We start from the raw sequence: 24,921 nt of genomic DNA, 5'->3' as shown, positions 1-24,921 counted from the left end.
CTGTCCTGTCACTTGGGGGTTCTCCTATCTCTCCTCTACCTCTTAGCCTTCACTTCCACCTTCTACCCTGGGCCTCTCACAGTAGACCCTTCCCTAGCTTCTGGCCCCCATCCTTCTACCTTTTAGGACTGCACTGCGAGGTGGAAGCAGACCAGGTCTAGGTGTGTGGCCTTTAGGGACAGAGAAGGCTGCACAGACTTTGACTTGGTCTTTTATTGTTCGGGTAGAAGAGTGATTAGAGGAAGGCTGGGGGGTAGAGAAATCTCTCTCACCTTCCTGTCTTGCCATTCCAGGCCAACCAGGGGGCAGGGGCAGGGCCTGGGCCTGGGGAGGGAGAGCGTGGGTCCTACCGCCTCCGTGTCATCAAGGCTCTGGTACAGCGCTACATTGAGACTGCCCGGAGAGAGTTCGAGGAGACACGTCGGAAAGGTTAGTTGTCAGCTCCTAGCTTTCTCCATTCTGTTCCTTGCTCAGCACCCCTCATTCAGCCTGTGTTGTATGTGGCCCCACCCCACACTTGGAGACCACAACTTGCACAATACAGCCCCTTGCACTGAATTACCCTCTGACCTATTCAGGTACTTACTCCACTCATTTCATTTAATCACTCCTTCCTGCTTTTATTCATTCTCTTGTTCACTTATTTACTTATTCAACCTGTGCTTGTTCCTCTGTCCTCCCTCATTCTCGGCTTGTCCTGGAGGGAGCGGGCACTGTGTAGAGCAGGCACACAGGGAAGCTTTCAGAATGGGGAGAAACCATCACACCAGGTAGAAAGTGCTTAGCCAAGAGAGACAGATTGCACTGGGGACACAAAGGACAGAAAAAAGCCTATTGTTTTGAGAGAATTGTGGGAAGGGAGAAGATGGAGAAAGGACAAGTAGAATTTGAACTGGGCCTGAAGGATGGGTATGAGCTGGCCAGGTGTAGATTGGAGAGAGGGCTGATGGGGCAGATGTACAAATCTCTACCTATTAAGAATTTTCCACATGAATCCTTACCCCTTTTCTGGCCCACAAGACCTTCCTTCTTTATATCTCCTAAAGCAGTTGCCCTCCACCACTACTTAGCTTCATCTACCCTAGATTCTGCCCACCCACTGACCCCTCAGTTCTTCCAGTCCTCTGTCCTCAGTGATCTCAGACAGGGTGTCCCCTGGGGTTCTACTGAGGGCAGAAAAAATGCTGAATAGGCTCATCTTCTGAAAGACATCCCCTCAATGTTCCACCTCTTAGATCTGGGCAACAGACTGACAGAGTTAACCAAAACTGTATCTCGACTGCAAAGTGAGGTAGCTGGTGTTCAGCGAACGTTGGCAGCAGGAGGGATACCCCGGCCTCCTGATGGTGCCAGCATCCTCAGCCGCTACATCACCCGAGTGCGCAATAGTTTCCAGAACCTGGGGCCCCCCATCCCTGAGACCCCAGAGCTAATCATGTCAGGGATTGTAGGAACTCAAAACTCTTCAGAAACCGGACTTCAGACTGCTGGAGAGGCTGGGGCTGCAGCTTCAGGAGAGTCTGGCCCTTCCTCCCCAGCTCATGTGCTGGTGCACAGGGAGCAAGAAGAGGGGGCTGGGGATGTGCCCCCAGAGGAGACTCTGGGGACCAATGAAGGTTCCTAATGCCATGGAAGGGCCCCTTCTTCTACATTCAGCAGGGGGGGTGAGGATCACTTAGTAGGAGCCTATGCACTTTCTTTGCCTCAATAAAATTACTGCTGGTGATGTCAGATGCCTACAGAGTATGTGAGAATGCCTGTCTCTTGATGTTTTAAGATCCTTCCTCCACTTCCCTCTGAAATGAACCCCCTGTGAGCAGGGCAGAGAGAAATAGCTTGCTCTGGGCTTTCAGATATTTTGGGCTTAGAATTCTACCTTGGGCTTACGCCTCATATCTTTGGAGGCCTTGGAAGCAAGAGGTTTGCCTGCAATACTACCTATCTGACCTTGAGCAAGTTAAGTCCTTCTTGGCCTTGTATTCCTCATCAGACAAACAGGGTTGAGGAATCCATCTGTTCCCTTTCCTGCCTTCATGGGTGCTGTGAGGCCCCTCTGGGTGTTAAAGCTTCTGGGTTTGCAAGATATGGTGTGTGACAGGGGGCTGACCGGAGACCATGTGTCAGAGTGATCAGAAAGTTATTATTTTTATTTCCTCAGTCCCTGAGCTTGGCAAGGGCAGATGGTCCAGTCTCATGGAATAAACCAATCATACAATTCCATGTCTCCATGCTACAACACCATTTAATTGAGGTGCCATCATGATATCTCCCTTGCTTCTCCAAGGAAGTCCCCACCAGATAGTATGGCTCCCTCAACCCTACCATGACCTCAGGTCTCCCCACACCCTGTTTGGGAGATGGCTCTGGGGGTGGGTCCAAATCCATGATCTTGCTTCTCGAGGCTATTTGAAGCCCTCTTCTTCATATGAAGTTCACCAGTTCTCAGGATTCCTAAGTGGCAGGTGTGGGACTTTCAGGGTCCAGCTCTTGAGAGCTGGAACCTTTCAGGGGCCAAGAGTAGGGTCTTCTGGGAAAGCAGAGAGAAGTCCCCCTTGGAAGGAGACTCCGGCTGCTCTACTACTGGAAAAAGAAAAGAAAGTGAAGGGGTCAGCAGGTCCAGGGGGAGTTGAAGCAGCTGAGAGGTGGCAGGAGGGCAACTCACCTGGTCCAGGCACACAGCCCCGCCTCTTCTCCCCTGCAACAGACAGCAGGTGAGACAAACTCACACCCCAAATGTCCTTCCCACCAGGCCTTGGCAGAGCCATTCTCCCTCTGAACCCATCTTTTCCTTCACTTAAAGGCAAACTTCTGACATTTCTTCCTTCTCTTTCCCCCAGGAAATCCTTCCAGATTGCCTCTCCACCTCTGCTCCCACCCATACCCAGTCACTCTTCCATTCTGTCCCTGCCTCATCACTTGGGAGTAGCATATTTGTGTCCTGTCAACCCCATCAAGCCTGGGGCCACTGAGATCTGAAGCAGTACTCCTGTCTGTTTCCTTTGCGGGATAACCTCCCTAACCAAGTTCCCTTTGGTCTGTTATACTATAGAGCAGATGCAGTGCTGGGGATTGAACCCTGAGCCTCATGAATGCTAGGCAAATGCTCTACTACACAGAAACATCCCCAGCCACAGATGACACATAGAATCATCTGAAAATGTTCACAGGCCTAGAAAACACAGGACCTGGCAGAACCTGAGTCTCAGAGGATAATAACTCCAGCTGACTTCTAGCCTCCAATTTTCATCAAGTGAAACCAAGTGGGTCTCCTGAAGGCTCTGGGAACTGTGTTAAGGATGTCCTGGCTTATTTCACCCACCCTGCCAGTCCTGCATCCCCCATGCACAGCTCACCACCCAAAAATGCGCAGTTAAAGTGGCTGCACGTCTGGTTATAGCTCCAGAGAGTCACTAGGCTCCGGGGTCCATCCTGGGAGAACCCAGTGACCAAGAAGACTTCATGGGGGGGAATCAGCACCTCACGTTCCTCAGGGAAGACAGACAGGGCCTGGATAGGGGCCCCAAAACAAGTCCTTAGAGAGAAGAAGGTGGCATTACCAAACCTGTGGGCTACTGCCTCATCCAGGGAACTGGAGGCAAACTGGCCTAAGCGGACAGAGTCCCCCAACCTCTTGGGTTCAAAGTGAAGGCTGCCTACGCCTCTAAACACCACCTCCCCAGGTTCTCTACTGCAGCCTCCATGGCTCCGCAGAAGCTGCAGGGCTCTGGTCAGGTAGAAATGCAGGGCCTTGAAGGGGAAGTGCCTCATGTAGTGTTCGCGGGAGCCACCACCCATCCGCACGGCCTGATTCAGCTCCCAGTACAAAGTATTAGATGAGTTGGTGTAGACCATAATAGCTATTCCATGCTGGGCTTTGAAGCCAAGGGGCAGAGTGAGCCCTTGACGACGATGTTCCCAGGCCTTCTGGGCTGCCTCCCAGGATTCCCGAAGCAGGATGTGATGAGCCATCTCCTCCTTCAGCAGGAGGGCTGCCTTCTCCTCCATCTCCTCTGAGCAACCCACATAGGCATCATCGAAGGTGTCTGGAGCCAGGCCCAGGGGCAGAATAGGAACAGCATAGGCCTATGGACATAAGGAGTCACATAGGAAAGAGTATTTCAGAACTCTGGACAAAGAGTCTGGTGGCAGGTCAGTTCAGAAATACAGACAGAATCTCATTTCTGCACCAGAAAACTGGTGCTTACAATTTGGCAAGGGCCCAAGGAGGTGTAAGTAACATGCAGCACTTGAATCAGACATGGGTCCAAACACCACCTACTAGCTGTGACATTGAGGAAGTCTCAAACTTTCTGGAATTCAGGTTCTCTGCCTATAAACTGAGGATACTTCCAACCTCACAGGGTCGTTGTGAGGACAGCATAAAGATCAGCATAACCTAAAAGGGGTCATCTTGTCATTGGAAAGTTTCTTGCACTCAGTGGGAGATAAGGCTAAATGACTCCAGGCACTTTTCTGGCTCCAAGATTCAGTATGCAGGTGATGAACACACAGTCCATATCCAATTACCTGATCCTGTCTCCATCCTCCTCAGACTCTTCCCTCTCATCTTTCTGAAAGCCCTCACAGGCACTCAGACACCACACCAAATCATTGTCAACTTTGAGATTAAAAGCCTTTATCCCAAACTTGGGGGTGGTGTGGGGAGGTTAAGCCCTGGTCAAGGAGGGTTTATCTGGACAGAAGGGCACAGGTGGAGTTTGCATAGGCTGAATATGGTGGGAGATGAAAAGTGAGGAGAAAGTTGGAGGTGATCCCTAGGGAAGGGTGACATGAAGGAGGGAGGATCACATGAGCAATTCTTGGAAAGGGGATGGGAACCTGGGATTCTCCTCAGGGATGAAAGTTCCTCAGAGGAAGAGGATTGAGAGGAGAAGAATCCTAGGAATGAGTCCTTGTTTTTTTATTTATTTTTATTTATTTATTTATTTTATTATTATTATTTTTTTTTTTTTTTTTTTTTTTTTTTTTTTTGTGGTGCTGGGGTTTGAACCCAGGGCTTTGTGTTTGCGAGGTAAGCACTCTACCAACTGAGCTACATTCCCAGTCCTGAAATGAATCCCTGGGAGACAATTTTGAGGATTCGTCCCTCAAACCACCTTCTGGGGTCTGCCCCCAACTTCCCCTTTTGCAGCAAGGGAGTGTTCCTCAGAGTTACCTGCCAGAGGATATTGAAGCTGAGGTAACTGAGGGCGATCAGCAGAGCTGCCAGCATCATCCCCGGGGGAGTCTTAGGAGGATGAGACCCAGATGAGACTCGCAGCGTTGGAGTCCTGGCTTTGATGGACTCCAGGACTCTTCCTCCTGCAGCGTGGGGGGTCACGGGGCCAGGACAGGGAGGGGTCCAGGACTGGGGTCCAGGCAGGGCGAGGGCGGGGCCACGGGCGGGCCTAAGGGTAGGCGGGGCCTTGAATTTTTGCAGTCCCCTGCACACCCCTGAGTCTCCGCTCCCCAGATTACCAGATGCCCCCGCACTCGGCGACTCCTGTCTCGTGGCTTCCCCCCAACCCCAGGGAAGAACTACATCACTGAGCCACAGCCCCTACCCCCACCCTTTTTTATTGAGACGGTGAAGGTGGGGCGATCATATGGCTCCGCCTGGAGATGTGAGGAAGGGTTGGGGGACCCAGGACCCACCTGGAAGTTGTGGAGGCAGAAAGCGGGAAGGAACCCAGAAGGGGCTAAAGTTCCGGCGGGTGCAACGCTGTCCCCCGACTGCTAAACAAAGTCTCTGTGGCTAACTATAGCCCCTGAGCTGTAACCTGACACCTGTCTTCCGCAACTACAGACCCGGGCGTGGGGAGCTGGGTGCGTGGCAGGGTAAAGGGCCGAGGACCAAACTGCCTTGCCCGAAGACTGTACGTTCTTTCTCCAGGACCCTTTTTGGTCCCGAGCAAGCCCAGGGCTGGGGGAGGAACTTGAGACTCGGCCTCCCCCTCAAGTGTGCCCTGACCCAGCTGGGCCTGGGCCCCAGACCTCCAGGCCAGGAGCCGGGAGAGGGTCGCCCCGTTAGGGTCCCGGTTGCTAAGAAGTGGTGACTTGAGCACTCACTGGTTTGCGTACAATTTGCATATGACCCACGCGTTGGGTCTCGCGGTCCAGCATTCAGCAGCTCCCCCTCCCTCCCTTCTCTTTACTCCCCGCCTTTTCTCCATCAGTAGGGTTCGACCAGATGCAGAGCTTTGGCCTCAGATCCTCAGGGTCCAGCCCCCGCCTCCTCCTTATCTAGATCCTTTTTCTCTGGATCTCTCAGACTCAGGTGACCCCATGTTTGTAAACACACTAGCTTTCCCTCCCACCCTTGTGAGCTTGTCTATAAATAACCTGGCTCAGTTTTGGATGCCCAACTAGAGGTAATGAGAGAAGGGGCCAGCTGACTAATCAGTAAATGGCTCAGGGAAGAGCTTTCTGACAGCCTGAACATGGAGGAGAGGTAATGTCATTCCCCCTGAGTCGGGGTCCTGAATGTCAAGATTTAAGAGATGCCCTCTTCTGGGGCTGGGGTGGGCATTCGAGGTTAGATCTACCCAAAGGTCTCTACCCTGGTCTTGTTCACTAATTTGTCTCATCCCTGCCCTGCTCCATCCCTTCAGGTGGTCCAACAAATAAAGAGCTTCCTTCACCTAGAATCCTTTTTTCTCCCCAAACCCTCCTTAAGTCCAAAGAAGATGACAAAATGTGTCCAGGTATGGGGGCAGGTAGGGAGGGAGATGGAAACAGTGGCTTCCCCACAAACAGAATGAGTATTAGGGGAATAACTTCAAGAAAAGTTCTCTTGCTCCCTTCCAATGAGACTAACCACCCAGGGGCCCTTCCAGGTGAGAGAATCAAGAGGCATTCTACCATTTACCATAATTGTGAAAAACAGCACCTTGCCTACATATCCTGCCTGCCCCTCTCCCTGCAAAGACCAGAGTGTTTGCAGTTGCTGGTACAGAAGATACGGGGGGGACAGCTTGACCTGTTGAGACAGTCCTGAGGACCAGACTTACTGGAATCATTGCATTGTCCTCTCTCCACCCTCTGGCTTTGAGGAATTGCTTCTCCCATCCTAGAACCCAGAACTCTCACAAGGACCAAGGGATGGACAGAGGTCCTGAGTGGGGCAGAATGTCCTTCCAGATCACAGGGCAAATCAGGGTTGGAACTGAGACCTAGAATCCAATCTCCTTATGCTAAACCTCTCTGTGCACCTCAGATGAGTCTTGATATTCACAAGAAAGGAATGAAATGCAAGGAGAGGCCACCCTCTCTTTTTCCTCCTTGGCAACCAGGGCACAGGATCAAACCCAATAAGGAGGTAGTTTTCCCAGTCAAAATCCTCCATGCCTCAGCCCTTTAGGGATTCCTTTTTTCATGGGCAGAGCACTGGCCCAGACTGGGCAGAGACTAGTGTTCCTAAGCCTTGAGGAGGCATCCAGAAATAGAAGGGGGAGTGTCACATTTCTGAGCAGCTGTGTGTGTGGGAAGTAGGAGGGGTGGGGAATTGACAGTATAAAGGAGAAATCTGTCCTTCCCCTCCCCTGGTGACCATCACAGGAGACCACCAACAGCATCCCACCCTGGAAAAGGCCTAGGTAAGGGACAACCCACACTCCTCCTGGGAAAGTTTTTTGAGGTGAAATTTGAGGACTCAGTGGAATTTTTAGGAGTCATATGAAAAAGTTTTAGGGAACATTTGATGGAGAGGTTTGGGATATTAAGAAAGGTTTGGGGTCATGCGAAAATCTGGGATTCTTGGGGAAGGGAATGTTCAGCCTGGAAGAGGAGAAACTGACAAAAGGATTGCTATGAACAGGATGACAGGAAGGGCAGAGGAAGGGCAGCTCCCTTCACTGAAAAGGGATTGCCCAGTATCTCCACTTCCTCGCTTCCCCCTCATCCCCGATCCCTCTGACCTCTATTCCATCTCCCCCTGACACTGGTCACACCAGGTCAGCCATCTACCTGCTCTGCAGTATTCTACCTTGTTAGCTGTTCCCCCAAAGCCTCTCAGACTCTCCTAATCCTTCTGGGGGGGGATCTCACCTGTGCCTGGTCTTGGGCTGAGCCCAGGGGACACAGAGTGGATGAAGCCTGATCTCTGCCCACAAGCAACTCATGGTCCATGAGGGGAGAAATGCATACATGAGGGCAGCAGCTCAGTATGCTTAGGGCAGTGACAGAGGACAGGAGAGTGTCATGGGGGAGCCCAGAGAAGTCAGTGGGCTTCCTGAAGGAGGTAGCCTCTGGGCTAAGCCTTGAAGAATGAATAGCCAGGAGCAGGGTGTCCCAAGAAGAGGGGAAACAGCTGGACCCTGCTTGGAACTTTGTTCTGTACAGCAGAAGTCAAGCAGAGGTGGTGGGGCGGGAGGCTAAAGAGGTACAGAGAGCCTCAGAGACCAGGATACAGAGGTTATACTCTATCCTGAGGGCATTCAGGGATGTTTGATTTTATTTTTTCTGCTTTTCTTTTTAAAGACATGTTCTCACTTCTACGGTCATAATTTTCATCTCTGCATTTTTACTGTGCTTTTTGAGATATTTCTTCCAGTCAGTTTTGGCACAGAGGTTTTTTAAGCAGGTTAGGAAGATGACCAGAGCTGTGCTTGAGAAAGTGCTCTCCTGCTTCATAATAATCTAACAGGGGTGACAGAGGAGGTAGGAAGGTCTCCAAGGAGGCAAGTGCAGGCCTGAGCACGGGGTTTGTGTGGATGAGGAAAGGGAAGAATCCAGGAGGGGTCCGTGTGGTGCCCAGCATTAGTTGGTAACTACAGTTTTTTTTTGTTTTGTTTTGTTTTACAATGTGTGGGTTTTAACCCAGGGCCTCCCTCATACTAGGTAAGCACTCTACCACTGAGCTATATTCTCAGCCCTTTTTAAGAATTTTGAAGGCTGGGTTTGTGGCTCAGTGGTTGAGCACGCACCTAGCATGTGTGAGGCACTGGGTTCTATTCTCAGCACCACATACATGTAAATAAAGGTAAAGGTCCATTAACAACTAAAAAAATTTTAAAAGTTTTGAGACAGAATCTTGCTGACTGGCTTTGACCTTATGATTCTCCTGTCTCAGCCTCCTGAGTAGCTGGGATCACAGGGCTGTACCACCACACCTGGGTCAATGTCTCTTATCATCATTCAGCTGCGTCTTGGACATCTGCCCCTGGAGAGTTCATATTTTCTAAACGGAAATCACCATGTCCTCTCCAAACTAATCACTCATTCAGTGCATTTTTAGTGAGCATCTATTGTGTTCTGGAACTACAATGAGTAAAAGGAGACTTTAAAAGTCTACTTGGTACAACATAGTGCCTATAGTTAAAAATAGGGTACTAGGTACTCAAGAATTTAAGAGGTTAGATCTCATATTAAGTGTTCTTGCCACACAAAAAACAAAAACAAAATGAAATGAAATAAAAGCAAAGGGAGGGCTGGGGTTGTGGCTCAGTGGTAGAGCACTTGCTTGGCATGTGTGAGGCACTGGGTTTGATCTTCAGCATCACATAAAAATAAATAAATAAAATAAAGGTATTGTATCCATCTACAACTAAAAAAATATTAAAAAAAAAAACCAAAGGGACTCAAGAAAACTTTTTGAGGTCTACTTTGATTGTGGTGATGGTAGCATGAGTATAACATTTCCAACCATATTCCAAACCAGTATTCATTTAATTAAAATGAAAAAATAAAAAGAGATCAATAATATCCAGCATTGGCAACAATGTGGAAAAAAGGGCACTCACCTTCATTTCTGGTGGGGACAAAGTGGTACCTTTTTGGATGACAGTTTAGCAATGCCTATCAAAATTAAAGACACTCATGTTCTTTAAATATCATTCTACTTCTTGAAATATTTCCTATAAAAACATGCACACAAGTAGACAAGGATTTATATACATGAATGTTCACTATAGATGAAGTATAATATTCAAAGTTAGGAAAAAACGCTTAAATGTTCATCATATGATTTAACTATACCATGAAATACACCATAATGCCATTATAATGAACAGGGTAGATATGTATATACTGACATGGAAGGAAATCCATGACATATTGTTTCTTGGGGGGGGGGAGGTGATAGAATGTGCATGTGCAAGCATGTTTCCAAAACAAGTGGGGCTCAGTGGCACATGCTTATAATACCAGCTACTGGGGAGACTGAGGCACAAGGATCACAAGTTTGAGGCCAGCCTGGCAACTTAGCAAGATCCTACCACAAAATGAAATGGGCTGGAAGAACTTGCAATGTCATTTAGTGGTAGAGCATTTGCCTAGCATGTGTGAAGCCCAGGGTTCACTCCCCAGTTCTGAGAAAAAAAAAAAAAAAGAGAGAGAGAACTATTGGCAAGCACTGTGGTGGTGCATGCCTATAATTCCAACAACTTGGGAGGCTGAGATAGGAGGATCAAAAATGTGAGGCCAGATTCAGCAATTTAGTGAGATCCTCTCAAAATAAAATTTTCAAGGTTCTAGGGATAAACCAGGCACAGTGGCACACACCTGTAATCCCAGTGACTTGGGGCTGAAGCAGGAAGATCACAAGTTCAAAGTCAGCCTCAACAACTAAGCAAGGCCTTAAGCAACTTAGCAAGACCCTGTCTCAAAATAAAATATAAAGAAGACTGGGGATGTGGCTCAGTGGTTAAGTACCCCTGGGTTCAATCCCTGGTACCAAAAAAAAAAAAAAAAGTGCTGGGAATGTAGCTCAGTGGCAGAGCATCCCTATACCACAAAATAACAAAAATAAATTAAATCAGCGGTATACAGAAAACTATGTATGTACATTTAAATATATTATTTGTATTTGCTCTGAGAAAGGTCCTGCAAACACCCTATCACTATCACCTCTCCCCACTGGCAGAGGTATGTAAGAGTGGGAAGGAGTTGCGCTGAGAGAGAAAGAAGAAAGGGAACTTGGACTTTGTGATTCATACACTTACTTCACTGGCAGCAAGCTCATATTACTTTGTAATAAAATAACTAAAAAGAGGAAGAAGGAAGAAGGAAGAAGCAGTGCAGTAGCAGCAGCCCTGACTTAGAGACCACCTGTCTGATCCTGACCCAATGCTGGGACAGCCTCTTCTCAGAGCCACTTTGGGCCCTCAGTCGTGGTTCACCCGCTTCCCAGGGGAGGTGGATGCCCTCTGTACACTTTCCTCCACCAGCACCCAGGGGTCTCTATTAGTCCCTCACTGGAAGCAGCTGAGGTTTGGGAGAAGAGGGCTCAGTACACAAGAGATCTGCAAAGAGAGTGAAGGACCTCTGGACCCCCAGGCCCTGCTTTGTCTGTCCTAGAGTTCTGCTTTCTACTATGGCCTCACCTGCTGACTGCTCCTGGAACTACCTCACATCCCAGGTGAGGTGAAGCCCAGTCCTCTCACCACGCCCGTCTTCCCAACATTCCCACCCCCACAAACTCTGCCAGACTAGATAACATGGCATCCACTCTTCATCCTCAAAGTTCCTCCTTCTGATACCTTTACTCTTTCCATTCCTGCTACCCCAAACATTTTTTCTCTTCAAGACCCAACTTTTTCTCTCCAAGTCTCAACTTGCTGATGTCTTATTACTCATCCTTCCTCCAGGAAGTCTCCCATGCTCCTTCCAGCAAGAAGAATCCTCTCTCTCTCTCTATTCTGAGTCTTCATTTCTATCTTGGGGGTTCTGTGCCAAGAGGGAGTGGCACACAGTAGGTGTCAATTAGCATTTATTAAACTGTATAGATTAACACTACAATTTTCCAGATGAGGAAAAAGACACAGCAACTTGCCCAGGGTCACCTCCAATATGCAGATTCTTGCCGTGATGCCTCTGCTACTTGTGTCTGTTGGCCTCATGGACACACTTCAGGTACGGGTATCCTCTACCTTCCCCATCAGACCAGCAGGGAGGTTGGCTGTTGGCTTCTTCTGAACCCTAGAAGGAGGAACAGAGGGTAGAAGGAATGCCTGATGTTTCCCTTAGGGATCACTCTGCCCAAGGGGCAGTCGCAATGTTGGTCTTGGGGAGCTTGCAACCCGCGGTACCCAACCCCCTTCCCTCCAGGTATGCACGGGCCCTTCATGCCTTTCTCAAGCCTTATCTCATCGAGGGGAGAACTGGATAATAAGGGCCCCATTCTCATAGGGGCTTATCCTCTCAGTTATTGCCGCTCCCTCCCATTCAGGTCCAGAGCCACCTCATCACACGACGAGACCTCTTCTCTCAAGAAACACCTCTGGACATGGCCCCAGCCTCCTTTGATGACCAGTACACTGGCTGTGCAGCAGCGATGACCGCTGCCCTCGCGGATCTCAACCACACGGAGTTCCAGACCAATAAGGTGTATGCAGATGGCTGGACGCTGGCAAGCAACCAATGGCAGGAGCGCCGGGTCTGGGGGCCAGTGTGGGGCCTCAGCCCTACCCGCCTTCCCCCACCACCTCCTGGCTTCCGTGATGAGCACGTGGTGGCCCTCTTGGCTTATACAGCCAACAGCCCCCTGCACAAGGAGTTCAATGCAGCCGTGCGCGAGGCGGGCCGCTCCCGGGCTCACTACCTCCACCACTTCTCCTTCAAGACACTCCACTTCCTGCTGACCGAGGCCCTGCAGCTGCTGGGCAGAAGCCAGCATTCTCCCCGGTGTCACCAGGTGTACCGAGGGGTGCATGGCCTGCGCTTCCGGCCAGCAGGGCCTGGGGCTATGGTAAGACTTGGGGGCTTTGCCTCCGCATCCCTGCAGAATGTTGCAGCCCAGCAGTTTGGAGAGGACACCTTCTTTGGCATCTGGACCTGCCTTGGGGCTCCTATCAAGGGTTACTCCTTTTTCCCTGGAGAGGAGGAGGTGCTAATCCCCCCTTTTGAGACTTTCCAGGTGGTCAATGCCAGCCGACCTGCCCAGGGCCCAGCCCGCATCTACCTCCGGGCCCTGGGCAAGCGCAGCACATACAATTGCGAATACATCAAAGGTGAGGAGGGGCACAGGTTCAAAACTGCAGAAAGGTGGGCTTCTCCATCTACAAGGGATTTTGGCAAAACCAAGCCCCATTCTGTGTCCCAGGGATATGTACGTTAAAAGTAAACATCAGTGAGGAGGACCAGTCATGGCACAGCCCCTCCAGCCCCCATTAAGGGGAGACACAGGTTTCTGAAGTGGAATGCTTCTTGTCCCTGAAGGTATCTAGGCCACAGATGGCCACCTCCCTGCTGGGAGGCTGATGAGGGCTCCCTGATCAAGACAGGGTCGTAGGCCATCTGAGGGGGCAAGCACATCTGGTCACACTGTTTTCCCAGCCGGAATGGAACTGATTTCCAGCTACAAAATCAACACCCAGATTACTGTTACCAAAAATGAGTGAAAGTCCCTATTTCCATTTCTAGGAGGAGCAGATTTATAAGACAGAATAGGAATTGTGTGCTGTAGTGTGTGCTGGGTGTGGGGTAGTGAGACAGCAACTGGTGTTACACCCCTACGTTTCATTTCAGGCCTTGGTCAGGCAGGTGTCAGTTGCCCCTCCTGTCCAATCCTGGGTCTGGCTAGAGACAGAATCATGAGGTGAAGATAGGCCCTTTAATTTCTGAAGAGTTTGTGCACTGCTGTTCCTGGCTAAGCAAGATCCAGTTTTCATAGAGGCCAGAACTGTGGCCACAACTAAAATGGTCTATTGTGTCTTCTGGTTCTACCTTGGACAGGATGCATAATGAGCATGAGCTGACAGAGAAGACAGGCCAAGAACATAAGCTGCCTTGGCTGGTACAAGGCTTTGGAGTGGGAGAGGTGAATGTAGCAAGGAGCAGAAATTGTCCAGAAAGGACCCTAGATTTGATGGCTGCCTTCCTTCTGGCCCCACTGCTCATGGATCAAATCAAACAGCCCAGGTCCCACCCCAGGCTAACGGGAGATGGACCAGAACCAGAGGGAAATGGACCAGCTTTTCCTAAGAAAGTCAGGGCTGGACCACCAGAGCTCTGAGGGTCCTTCCCACCAGGCAAGATACTGAGGCTTTCTTTGATTTCTTGCTCTTTGTTTTGTACAGACAAGAAGTGCAAGTCTGGGTCCTGTCATCTGGATACCTCAGGTAAGGGCTGCAGGCATCCAAGAAATTCAGTGTGGGGGTGGGCCTCCAGGTCCTCACCTAGTTGCTTCTTTAAGGAAAAACATATCTTTAATGAAACAAGTGAATCCTCTTAGACAGCTGTGGGGTTGCTAACTTCTTCCAGAGGATGTTTATGTGTGTACAGGGAGTTGTTTCGGGCAGTACATTCACTTGCTCTCTGGCTGGATCTGCCCCTTCCTCACAGGAGAGGGCGTCAGGCTCCCACATGTCCTCCTTTCGTCTTTTCTTTTAGCTACAGAATCCACTGTCCCTGTTACTGTATGTTACAGGACTTGGGTGCTGGAAGTCTGGATTCTAGTTCAGGCTCTACCTTAACTTTCTCTATGACCAGCCTGTTTTTTCTCTGGGCCTCAATTTCCCTATTTGTAAATAAGCAAATAGGACCAGAGGACACCAGCGTTCCTTCTCTTCCTTTGAACACCTAGCTGTGCTAGGGTCTACCTGGGCTCACCACTTCTCTCCAAGGGATCAGGCCACTTCCAGGAAAGAAACAGCAACTCCCTTGCCCCCAGCTATGGGTCTCTTCTCCTTCCCTCTCTTGGGGCTCTCTGGACCATGGGCAGGAAGACTCCCCAGTCTCATTTTGTTCTCCCCATTCTCCCTGACAGTAGTACCCAAGAGTTCCAGATACATCACACCATTATGCTACCACACTCCAATAGTATAGGTATAGTCATCACCCCATTCTATAGAGTATAGAACTAAGGCCCAGAGAGAAGCAACCAGTCCTTTGCCACACAGCTCCTAAGGGGCTGTAGAGCCAAACTCTGAACCACCCCACAGGTGGCTCCCACCCTCCCCACACATCATCTCAGTTATCCTTACCAGACAAATAGTCTGTTGGAAGGAGGCAGAACAGGATTATGGACCTCATTATATATAGTAAAGTGAGACCAGAGACAGAAGCGACTTGCCTAGGGTAAAAAGTAAGTGGCAAAGCCAGGACCAGAGGCCATTCCAGCCACCGGCCACCAACTCAGGTCTCCTCTTTGAATTCTAATGTAATTTCAGGCACTGGAAGAATTTAGGATGTTTCCCCCACAGTTCACCCAGCATGTCTCCTACCAGGAATGGGCAGAGGAGCCAAGTTCAGCATTACTTGATCTCACTCAGATCTCTACCCCACATTCCATCCCACCCTTGCACCTCATTTCTGTCTACAGAAGGCAGGGGTTTGACCTAATGGCCACTGGAAGGGGATCTGGAGCTCTCACTGATCTCTACATCTCTGTCTACCTTACTCCCTCAATTCTTGCTCTTTGTCTTCCATTACATTTTGTGTATCAGTCCTGCTCACTCTGACAGTTTCTCCCATCTTGTATCTTCATGTCTCTCACTTCCCTATCTCTGCTTTCCCTGCAGTGGCCGGTCAAAGCTCCCTTTTCACAGACTGGTCCCTGCTGCTGCTGCTCCAGTTCCTTGTGGTGGGGGCCCTTCCAGAGAGTCCAGGCTTCCTCTGATCCATCAGACATTGAGCAGCCCTGCCAGACACTCTGCCGACCTGAGGATGTTGGTCACGTGTGTGCATTAAGGGTAGCCAAGATCTCTGGTAAACCCATTTGTAGGGCTCTGGGACCTTCTCTGAAAGCTGCCAGACCTCTCAGACCTGGAGACACAATAAAGAATCTGGGGACTGAATCTTCCACCAGGGTGCTAGGAATGATACTCTGACTAGAGGCAAGAGGATTCCAGAACAGGCAACCACTCACTTGGAGACAGAAGAGACTTCAACACTTCGGGGGCTGACTGGGTAGGAAAGCACTTGACCATGGGACTTGCTGGTATTACTCAAATGCCTCACATATCCACCTGGAAAGTTTCAATTCACTCCTCTAGGAAGCCTTCTCTGACCTCTGCCACCTGGCTGGGTTATGGGCCCTGCCTCTGTGCTCCCTGAGGTCCCTGGATGCTTCCCATATCAGACTGTGAGCTTTCTGAGGATAGGGACTGAGTCTGAGGCACAGAGATGATGCCTGGAACTATGTGAAAATCAGAAAGGGACAAACTCCTGTGAAAGATGGTCTCTGAACTGCCCCTTTGGACACTTTCAAGTTCCCCAAATCTAAGTGTGTGGGAATTGGGCAAACTGCATCTAACTTGAGAGGTCAGAGCAGGGGAAATAGAGCTTTAGGCCCTCTCTGAGAGTCCCAGTCAAATCCCAGTCTTCTCGTCAGCAAAGATGTTAATTTCTGCTGTGATTCATAAGTCCTGAGGCTCCTGTCTCTAGAGAAAACACGGACCCCTGACTTCTGCCATCACAGGTCCCCAGGAGAAGACAGGACATCAAGGAGATGCTAGGTACACACTTTATTATGGGTTAAGGCTTTGAGAATGGATGTCTGTTTGACCTCCTGCTCTGGAAAGTAGACCATGAATTTTCTTCCTTGAGCCCTAGGCAAGGATAGGCAAGACCAAGTCTCCAAAGCAGCAGCTGCCTATGAGGACAGAAAATGCAGTCAGTGGCTCTCTTCCTTCCCTTCCCTTTTCCTTCCTTCCTGCACTGAAGATTGAACCCAGGGGCATTTTAACACTGAGCTACTTCCCCAGGCCTTTTTTATTTTGGAGAAGGGGTCTCACTAATCACTGAGGTGGGCCTCAAACTTGTGCAATCCTTCCTCAGCCTCCTAGGCCGCTGGGATTACCGGTGTTACTGCCATGCCCAGTTGCTGTTATGTAATCACCTGCTCTCTCCCCACTAAGAGTTCTAACTCTGAGTATGGCCATTCAGTTCTGTCCAAATTTGTACTTTGATCTTGATCCTTCCTGGAGTTCTTCTTTAGGAATTAGGGAAGTGGCAGGCTCTGGATCCCCCTCAGGTAAGGCATGGACACAAGGGCTCATTGTAGATTGTGAAATTAGCTGTGCTGGTTCTGACGAGAAAGTTTCCCAGGCTCTTAGCAGCAGTAAGGACAGGCTGGATTATCTGAGGACCATCAACCACCTGGCTTTTGCCATCCCATCTTGTGGCTGCTGTGGCTATGGAAACTTCCTGGGACCCAGTCCCAGCCCCTCAGAGGGCCTGTATCAGCACCAGAAGACTCATGACCAAGGCCATGAAGAAGAAGATGCCCAGGAAGAAGCGGTCCATCACACGTGCCAGGCGCTTCCAGTCCTCATGGCGGCGCTGGGCAGCCCTGTGGCTGCGAAAGGTGCTGGCAATGGTGGCTACATGGTGCAATAGGGCTTCCTGTCTGCACAGACAGTGTGGCTCATGGCAAGGTCCTGCTGGAGGGCCAGCAGGAGGCTGGGGGCTGGGGACTGGCTCCGGTGGCCTGGGCTGCCCACAGGGCTCCCCTCGTTCCCGCACACACAAGCCCCTTGCCAGGTGTCCTAGCAGGAGGGCCCGAGCCCAGGCTGGTACTGGGCGAGCACTGGGACCACAGTAATGCAGGTTCATGATAAGGATGGTGAGTGCTGTTGAGAATGTGACCATGGTCATAGTAGCCATGTAGTACTTCCCTGTAAGAGAAAGAGCCAGTTGGGGCCCAAACGAACTTGGGGATCATGAGTTTCCCAGCGGCTTCCCCCCAAATAGGAAGAAGCCCAGAGAAGGCTTTGAGGACTCTTCACGCCCAATGGACAGAAGAAGGAAGGAGTTAAGAGTCCGTTCTCCTTATTCCTCATTCCTCCCAGTGGGCCCACGGAAGTTACCTGCTTTCTGCTTGTTTTCCACACTGCCGGAGGCTCAAATAGTTATGGGCATAGATTATTCTGAGGCAACATGCCAATCCTATCTATACAATTGGGATAACAAGAGAACCTACCTCATACATCTGTGGTAATGCTCACCTGAGTTAATAAATGACAAACATAGAAGAGTGCTTGGCACACAAGGAGCACACAGTACATTTTGCCTATTATTATATGATCTTCCTTCATCAAAGCCCTAAGAAAAGATGGTCTCCTACCCGCTCCTAGTGGTGAGGGGTTTTCTACTTCTTTCTCCTTGACTTCAAAGTGAGGGCATGCTCCAAGGACGCACTCTCTCCCACCTAAGCGGAGCCACTCTGCCACCTCAACCCCTGAACCCACTCCTGGCTAGGTGGGAGCTCAGTGCTCTCCTGCCAAACACGGGACTTCCACGCGCTTCAGCCTGGAAAGAAACAGGGTTTCCCAACGCCCTGGCCGGCTCACCGATAAGCGGCACGCTCTCGGCGGGAGGCATACTCTCGGCTAGGAGCAGCTGGAAGACGGTGAGCGCCAGCAGCACGGTGACCCCGAGCGACACCTTCTCGCCCGAATCAGCGGGTAGGTGGAAGGCGAGAGGAGCAAGCAGGGAGATGAGCACGCAGGGCAGCAGCAGGTTGCACACGTAGGCGGCTGCGCGGCGGCGCAGCAGCAGCGTGAAGGTTACGTCGGGGTAGGGCTCGGAGCAGCAGCCATAGGTGAGCACACGCCGCCTAGCCGGCATGCCCAGCACACGCCACTCCACGTTTTCCACGAAGTCGGCCAGGCTGGCGGCAGTGCCGCGAGGCCGCACATCCAGCTGATGCCCGCCATGCGTCCATGAGCCGAACGTCAGACCGCAGCGCTGCGCGTCGAACGGGAAGGCGGACACATCTACGCGGCACGAGCTGCGCGTGATGGCCGGTGCATCCCAGCGCACTGCGCCATCATGCCGCACAACCACGTTCGTGCTGGCGGATGCCGGTGGCTGCGTGTCAGCCCTGTGGGCAGTAGGGACAAGGCTCACCAAAATGGCGGTAGCTGGAGGAGCGGCCCCTAATTCAGAGAGGGCAGAGCAGCACCGAGGCACACTCAAAAGGGTGTGAGATGGGGATTATTATCCCAACAGTTCTTTATTGGGTGCCCACTGTGCCCAACACTTTGCACACCTGAACTCAATCCCTGCTAAGCAGGAATTATCACACCATGGAACTGCTGAGGAAAGTGAGGCCCAGAGAAGAACCTACCAAGGTGACATAGCAAGTACTGGACTGGGTACTAGAGTGTGCCATAACGTGCAGTTCTGCCTTTGGAGGTCTAGAATGGGCAGTGCCTGAAGAGGTCTGAATTGATAGTTCTAGCTCAGGACAGGGTAAAAAAGCTTTTGCAAAACCGGGTGTGACACTGAGAGTGTCCTTGGGAGTAATCTTCAAAACTCATTAGAGGGCCACGAGAAAGCTATATATAATACCATATATTGGTTGGGAGAGACAGAACTGATTGGTGGCATAAAAGAATGTTCCAGAGGGCTAGACCCTGGAGGAGAGAGCCCTGGGAATCCCTGAGACTCGGAGCTGGTCTGGCAGGGTGGAGGATGCCATAGAGAGGTATAGGTACCACAGACATCTTTCTCTGACAGAATTGGCCAGAATCTCATAATGGGTTCCCAGGGGACATTGAGTCTTGGTGGCTTGGGACAGCCTAAAACAGGGGTGCTTTAGAGGGGCTGTGAGCTCCTGGCATTTTAGAAGGGTACCAGAGGAAAGTTTTCTAGGGCAGCATGGCAACAAGATTAGGTGGTAGGGAGGGGGATCAGTGTACACCTAGGGCTAAGGGCAACTCTAGAGGGCTAGGAGAGGGGCGGGGCCCAGGGAGGTAGTACTTGTTATAGAGTACGATGTCTGGCCGCCACACAAGACTGCTGGGAATGCGGATGGCATCCAGGCCACCATAGGCATCAGGATCCCATTGTAGGTAGGCATCTGTCCATTCCTGCCGGATCCACAGGTACAGGGTGAGCACCTGGTTCCGTTCATCCTGGTGGGGGCAAGGAGTAGACATCTGTATAAGCATATCCTGTCCTCTTTTTGCACATTTACCTACAGGATTCTGGTCAGCACTTACTAAACTGACTTGCTCATACAGTCTAGTACCCAGTCCAGTACTTGCTATGTCACCTTGGTAGGTTCTTCTCTGGGCCTCACTTTCCTCAGCAGTTCCATGGTGTGATAATTCCTGCTTAGCAGGGATTGAGTTCTGGTGTGCAAAGTGTTGGGCACAGTGGGCACCCAACAGTGGATGTTATCATTGTTGTTAATATAATGTTTACAGATAAAGAACTGTTGGGATAATAATCCCCATCTCACACCCTTTTGTCCCTTGACATGGTTACAAGTAACATTCCATAGCTGTACCACCACCATAACGCACCATGTCGATGATCTGGGACAATGTCACTTCCAGGGTCACATTCAGAGTCTGGTCTGTGTCTGCCACAGGTCTCAGGGCACTTGTGTAGTTGGCGAAGAGGTCACGGAACAACTTGTGAGCCAGCCTGCCCTCAGCTCCCAAGCACTCTGGAGGATCAGTCAGAAGGGTTGTCCATCCATGACCCTAGTCCAGGAGCCCTCTGCTCACATCCTCCACCCCTGGCTGGAACCTTATCACCTACTTCACTATTTTATAGCCTTTCATATTTGTCCTCTGTCCCTATAGCTGTGGCTCTTTTTCCTTCCTGGCCTGCCTCTAGGGAGAAATGAAGTAAGGACCATGGACTGGCTCTGGAGCAATGCTATCTTCCCTACTTTTTCCTGCCCAAGGACCTGGATTCTGCCTGCCCTCCTACAGAGGCTAGAGGGACCCAAAGAGACCACGGGAATGCAGAATGTTACCCAGGTGTTCTGAATTCCATTATCCCATACCTCCTGTCTCTCTTTCTACTCCATCTGCATTTCACCTGTTTTCCCCAAAGCGTTGAATGTACAGAACATTCCCTTTTCTGCAGTCAGTTACTGGTTGGTTGGTCTGTTTGCTTGTTTGTTTTGAGACAGGGTCTCAGTGTGTTGTCTGAGCTGGTCTCAAACTCCTGGGCTTAAGGGATCCTCTTGCTTCAGCCTCTCAGGTAGCTGGGACTACAGGTTCATATCACTGTGCCTAGCATTATCTTGTCTTAAAACACACTAGGTCTCCCTCCCCCCTCTGTACTGGGGATTGGCCTAGCCTCCTCTCTTCTTGGGGGGTTGGGGTGGGAGTACCAGGGATCGAACTTAGGGGCACTCAACCACTGAGCTATATCCCCAGCCCTATTTTGTATTTTATTTAGAGACAGGGTCTCACTGAGTTGCTTAGTGCCTTGCCATTGCTGAGACTGGTCATGAACTCGTGATCCTCCTGCCTCAGCCTCCCCAGCCACTGGGATTATAGGCATGTGCCTGGCTAGCCTCCCCTCTTTTAAAATATTTTGAGACAGGGCCTTGTGAAGTTGCTGAAGCTAACCTCAAAGGGATTCTCCTGCCTCAGTCTCTTCAGTAGCTGGTATTATAGGCACGCACCACTGCACCCAGCTCACATAAACTTCATGAGACACATTTTCCTTGTTCCCTGATTTAAACATTGTTCTCACAATCCTGTCTCATCTCCTGCCCCATGCTCTGAAACTTTTCTTTTTGGTGCTGGGGATCAAGCCCAGGGCCTGGTACATTCTAATATTGTGTTCTACCACAGAGTTACATCCCTAGCCCCTAAAATCTGCTTATTAACCTTGTGTTCACTGTCTCAGCAAACTGCATCGCTAGTGACCTCAGGAAATCTGGGAATTATCCTGCCTTTATCCTTTCTGTACTCTTTTGCCTGCAGTTCAGTCAGTCTCCAAATCCTGTCAGGTCCTCCAATTCTGCTAGCCATCTCTTGAATCCATCCTCTCCTCTCCATCTCAGAACCCTTTTTCCCTCCTGGGCTATGGCAGCATCCTCCTCCTCACTGTCAAACTCACCCTCTCCTACCACCCTCCATGCCTCCTGTAAATCAAACTTTTAAATATGCAAATCTGACCCGGCTAGTACCTGCTTAAAACCTTTCAGGACTCTCATTGGCTGCATGACTAGTACTGACCTGGCATTTAAGGTTCTCCTCTGACTTCTTCAGCTCTCTCTCTCTGGAAGTCCCCCACCCCCCACATCACTGTTCCCACCCAGCCTGGCATGTCTCCTTTCACCTTCTTTAGTACCCCTTTTCTCCACAGTCTTAGAGAGAGAGCTTGTTCCCAGCAAAATTACTGAAGTAAAAGAAAAAAAGAGAGACCATGTGGAGAGAGGGTTGGAGCAACAGGAATAGCAGCGATAGCAGGAGAGGTCATGGCTGGTTCACTGGGCTTCCTACCTGCAGGGAGCAGGAGCAGGAGCAGAAGGCCTAGGCAGAGGTGAGGGTTCCGGGTCTCCATGGCCATGTCACAGCCAGAGTTGGAGCAGGTCACTGGCCAGACCTAGGACAGAATCAGGCCCAGCCAGCAAGAATGGTGTGGACAGTACCTGGAAATCAGAAAAAGACTGAGAACTCTCATGGATCCACCTGCCCTCTGGGAAGCTCTGTGGCCCTTTTAGTTATCTGACCATCTCATTTGTGCCTGCCCTACTGTCAGTATGTGGCCCTTGGCACTGGCTGTTTTGTCCTTCTTTGCTGGTTACTTCTTCTGGCCTTGGCTCCTCTCCCTTTCTATGCTCTGTACCCTTTACCTTGCATTTTCTCAATTTCCTTTTCTTCTGTAGCCATCTTGGTCTCTGCTTCCCTGACTCTGATCTTTCTCTGCTTTCCACTCCCTTTCTCCTACTTTTGTTTAGTTCCCCTGACTTCTGTCCTCCATTCTCTGCACCTGGACTCTAGGTGAGTTTGTTGATCTCCCGGCAGAACCAGGGGTAGGAATGTTATCAGCCCTGAGGGTTCTTAGGGTTAGGACAGTGGCCCCACCCCCTTTGCCCTTTTATTAGCTTACAGGGTTGGGGCACCTGTGCCCATGGGAACAGAGCAATTGAAATTGACACCTCAGGCTGTTGGGACCTAAATAATTCAAATTCTGTAAAGCAGCACTCAGTCTCAGTCCATCCTAGGGGGTTGGAGAGAATAGGGATGTGCAGAAGATTGTGGCTTAAGGTGTGAGGGACCAGGGCCCATGGATGGCAACTGTTCTTCCAGCTCTGAAACCATTGCCTGAATTCTGGAGGCTCCGTTTCAACCTGCAGCTCTCCTCCCAGCGAGTCTAGGTACTTTGTACCAAGCAAGCTCTCCCCTCCTGGTGGGAGTCATGCTGAGCCTCAGGCCATGCCAGGTGACTCCCCAGAGCAGGAGATGCAGCCCATGTCCTCTTTGTAGAGTTCCTGCAGTCATTTCGGTCTAACCTCTCCCTCCCCCGCCACCAATGTCCAAACACTGCAGTGGGGGGTTGTAGGGAAAGTTTAGGCTTTAATCTCTTTCATGTCAGCTTTATGAGCTGTTTGACTTAGGCGAGATATGGAAACTCTGAGTTTCAATTTTCTTAGTCTGGATAATGGGATTAATGGTACTCACCTTGAGAGCTGGAAGGATTAAATGAAATAACCAGAGTGCAAGGCAAGTGCATAATGTAGTAGACAATCAATAGTATTTGCTGTATGGTGTGAGTTAGGACAGCTTCAAGATCATACGCTTAAAATTCACAGGTATTTACCATATAGTTTTAGATTACTTTTGTTTAAGTTGGCTCATTAACTGACCAATGGTTACATATATTTGTCTGGCAATCACTTTCATGGCCATGACTCAGACATTGTAGCTACATGAATCCCTTGCTCTTTCTCCAACCCAGTCCCCTCTCCTACGGACTAGATTTCTATATCCGTCTTCCCAGCATCTCCCTCTGGATGTTGCATGTGTTTCACATCATTTCAAAATGGAAGTGCTCATAAAACCCAGCACCCTTCATGCTAAAAATTGTCAACAGACTCAGAACAAAGAGGAACAAAAAATCTTATAGTTAACATTATACTTAATGGCGAGAAGCTAGAAGCTTTTCTCCTAAGAGCAGAACAAGGAAGAGCAAATGAGAGCAGAGACATGGGGAGGTGGCTGAAGGAGTGATGCAGATAAGATTTCTGGTAATACTGAAGAATAGTCTGCCCCTCCTTCTAGAATTTCTGCTTTATGTCACCTTAATGCAACTTGTTCATTTCAGAATTCCTTTTAATGACAAAATGATTTGGTAGGAATGTAGGTACTCATAATAGGGCAAAGACATGTAAACTATTCTGTGATAAAGCATGCTCTTGCCATTATGTGAAACCCTTGGTTTGATCCCCAGCACCAATAAATAAATAAAGTTTTGAAGGCTTTGTAGCAACACAAAAAACCACATGCTATATGAAGTAGAATGTAGACTACAGTCAGAGCCAATAGAAGTGGTATGAGGAAAAGAACATGAACTTTCTAGTTGGACAGACCAGACTGAGAATTCAGTTCTCGTTTCCTCCCCCACATAAGTTGTGTGATCATGGGTACCTTTCTCGACTTCTCTGAGCTTTGGTTTTCTTTTTTTAATATATGGATAATAATTAAAGGCTAGATTGTCTTGAATGTTAGATAAAATACACATAAAATTTCTAGGAAGAAATCAAAAGCTTAATAAATATTAGTCCCCTTAAAAAATGAAATATTTCTTATATTTAGTATGTTTTGGGGTGAAAATGTTATATTGCAAAAAAAGTTAAAAATAAATAGTCCAAAAGTGGGTAATATTAAGGAGCTATTATGGCAAAAAAATCATAAATCATTATATCTTTAATTTGAAAATGAGATAACCACACATATATAGGATATGAAATAATGAAATAATGGAATTTGGTCACTATTAGGTGAAAGGTTGATGGGAAGATTTATAAAGATTGAATTGAGGTGACAAGACCTGAATCAACATCATCAAAATAGGGCTGCTAGATGTCCTTTGAAGTGATAAAGTAGTAAGCACACAGCACCATCTACATAGTATTGGGAGGGAGAGATGGGAAGGAATGGGAATCAAGTCTCTACATCTAATCAACAGTTTATAAAAAATAGGACAGTGAAGTCCCCAGTCCTTTATTCTAAAGGACAGATGGCCCAGTTACTTCAACAAATAAAGGGCATTAAAAAGATG

At 49.5% G+C, this 24,921-nt stretch overlaps 4 protein-coding genes across 13 annotated transcripts in view; 2 read left to right on the top strand and 2 right to left on the bottom strand.

Annotated features, from left to right (window-relative positions):
* Positions 1-1,658, top strand: part of Xndc1n (XRCC1 N-terminal domain containing 1, N-terminal like) — a 41,810-nt gene extending 40,152 nt beyond the window's left edge. Inside the window, exons 22-23 of the mRNA XM_047519230.1 lie at positions 294-429; positions 1,236-1,658. Of these exons, the coding sequence (XP_047375186.1) occupies positions 294-429; positions 1,236-1,624 (525 nt within the window). The 3' untranslated portion in view covers positions 1,625-1,658. The remainder of the gene's footprint in view (positions 1-293; positions 430-1,235) is intronic.
* A 490-nt stretch (positions 1,659-2,148) lies between these two features.
* On the bottom strand, positions 2,149-5,746 carry Art5 (ADP-ribosyltransferase 5). Of its 4 annotated transcripts, XM_047518392.1 has the most exons (6): positions 5,656-5,746; positions 5,177-5,322; positions 3,673-4,083; positions 3,354-3,507; positions 2,663-2,695; positions 2,149-2,580 (listed from the first exon to the last, which is right to left on the bottom strand). In XM_047518392.1, the coding sequence occupies exons 2-6, from the start codon at positions 5,234-5,236 to the stop codon at positions 2,474-2,476; spliced, it is 765 nt and encodes a 254-aa protein (XP_047374348.1). In that variant the 5' UTR covers positions 5,237-5,322; positions 5,656-5,746; the 3' UTR covers positions 2,149-2,473. The 4 variants fall into 4 exon arrangements, with proteins under 4 accessions (XP_047374348.1, XP_047374344.1, XP_047374346.1 ...); XM_047518388.1 differs by having other exon boundaries at positions 3,354-4,083; XM_047518390.1 differs by having other exon boundaries at positions 2,149-2,577; positions 3,354-4,083.
* A 1,773-nt stretch (positions 5,747-7,519) lies between these two features.
* Art1 (ADP-ribosyltransferase 1) lies at positions 7,520-18,589 on the top strand. 7 transcript variants are annotated; one of them, XM_047515833.1, is made up of 7 exons: positions 7,525-7,595; positions 10,819-11,356; positions 11,745-11,850; positions 11,965-12,045; positions 12,167-12,685; positions 14,016-14,057; positions 15,459-18,589. In XM_047515833.1, the coding sequence occupies exons 3-7, from the start codon at positions 11,788-11,790 to the stop codon at positions 15,765-15,767; spliced, it is 1,014 nt and encodes a 337-aa protein (XP_047371789.1). In that variant the 5' UTR covers positions 7,525-7,595; positions 10,819-11,356; positions 11,745-11,787; the 3' UTR covers positions 15,768-18,589. The 7 variants fall into 7 exon arrangements, with proteins under 7 accessions (XP_047371788.1, XP_047371789.1, XP_047371785.1 ...); XM_047515829.1 differs by having other exon boundaries at positions 12,167-12,947; positions 15,459-15,693; XM_047515830.1 differs by having other exon boundaries at positions 7,543-7,595; positions 10,862-11,356; positions 12,167-12,947; positions 15,459-15,693.
* Chrna10 (cholinergic receptor nicotinic alpha 10 subunit) lies at positions 16,721-22,786 on the bottom strand. The gene is made up of 6 exons (XM_047515836.1): positions 22,493-22,786; positions 22,140-22,288; positions 20,193-20,338; positions 19,645-19,799; positions 18,231-18,763; positions 16,721-17,555 (listed from the first exon to the last, which is right to left on the bottom strand). Exons 2-6 carry the CDS (start codon positions 22,204-22,206, stop codon positions 17,107-17,109), a joined length of 1,350 nt encoding a protein of 449 aa, XP_047371792.1. The 5' UTR covers positions 22,207-22,288; positions 22,493-22,786; the 3' UTR covers positions 16,721-17,106.
* Positions 22,787-24,921: the final 2,135 nt, after the last annotated feature.

This window comes from Sciurus carolinensis, chromosome 11, assembly GCF_902686445.1.
Source record: "Sciurus carolinensis chromosome 11, mSciCar1.2, whole genome shotgun sequence".
Classification (NCBI taxonomy): domain Eukaryota; kingdom Metazoa; phylum Chordata; class Mammalia; order Rodentia; family Sciuridae; genus Sciurus; species Sciurus carolinensis.
The sequence above is the reverse complement of the archived record's forward strand: the minus strand, read 5'-3'. Positions and strand labels throughout refer to the sequence as shown.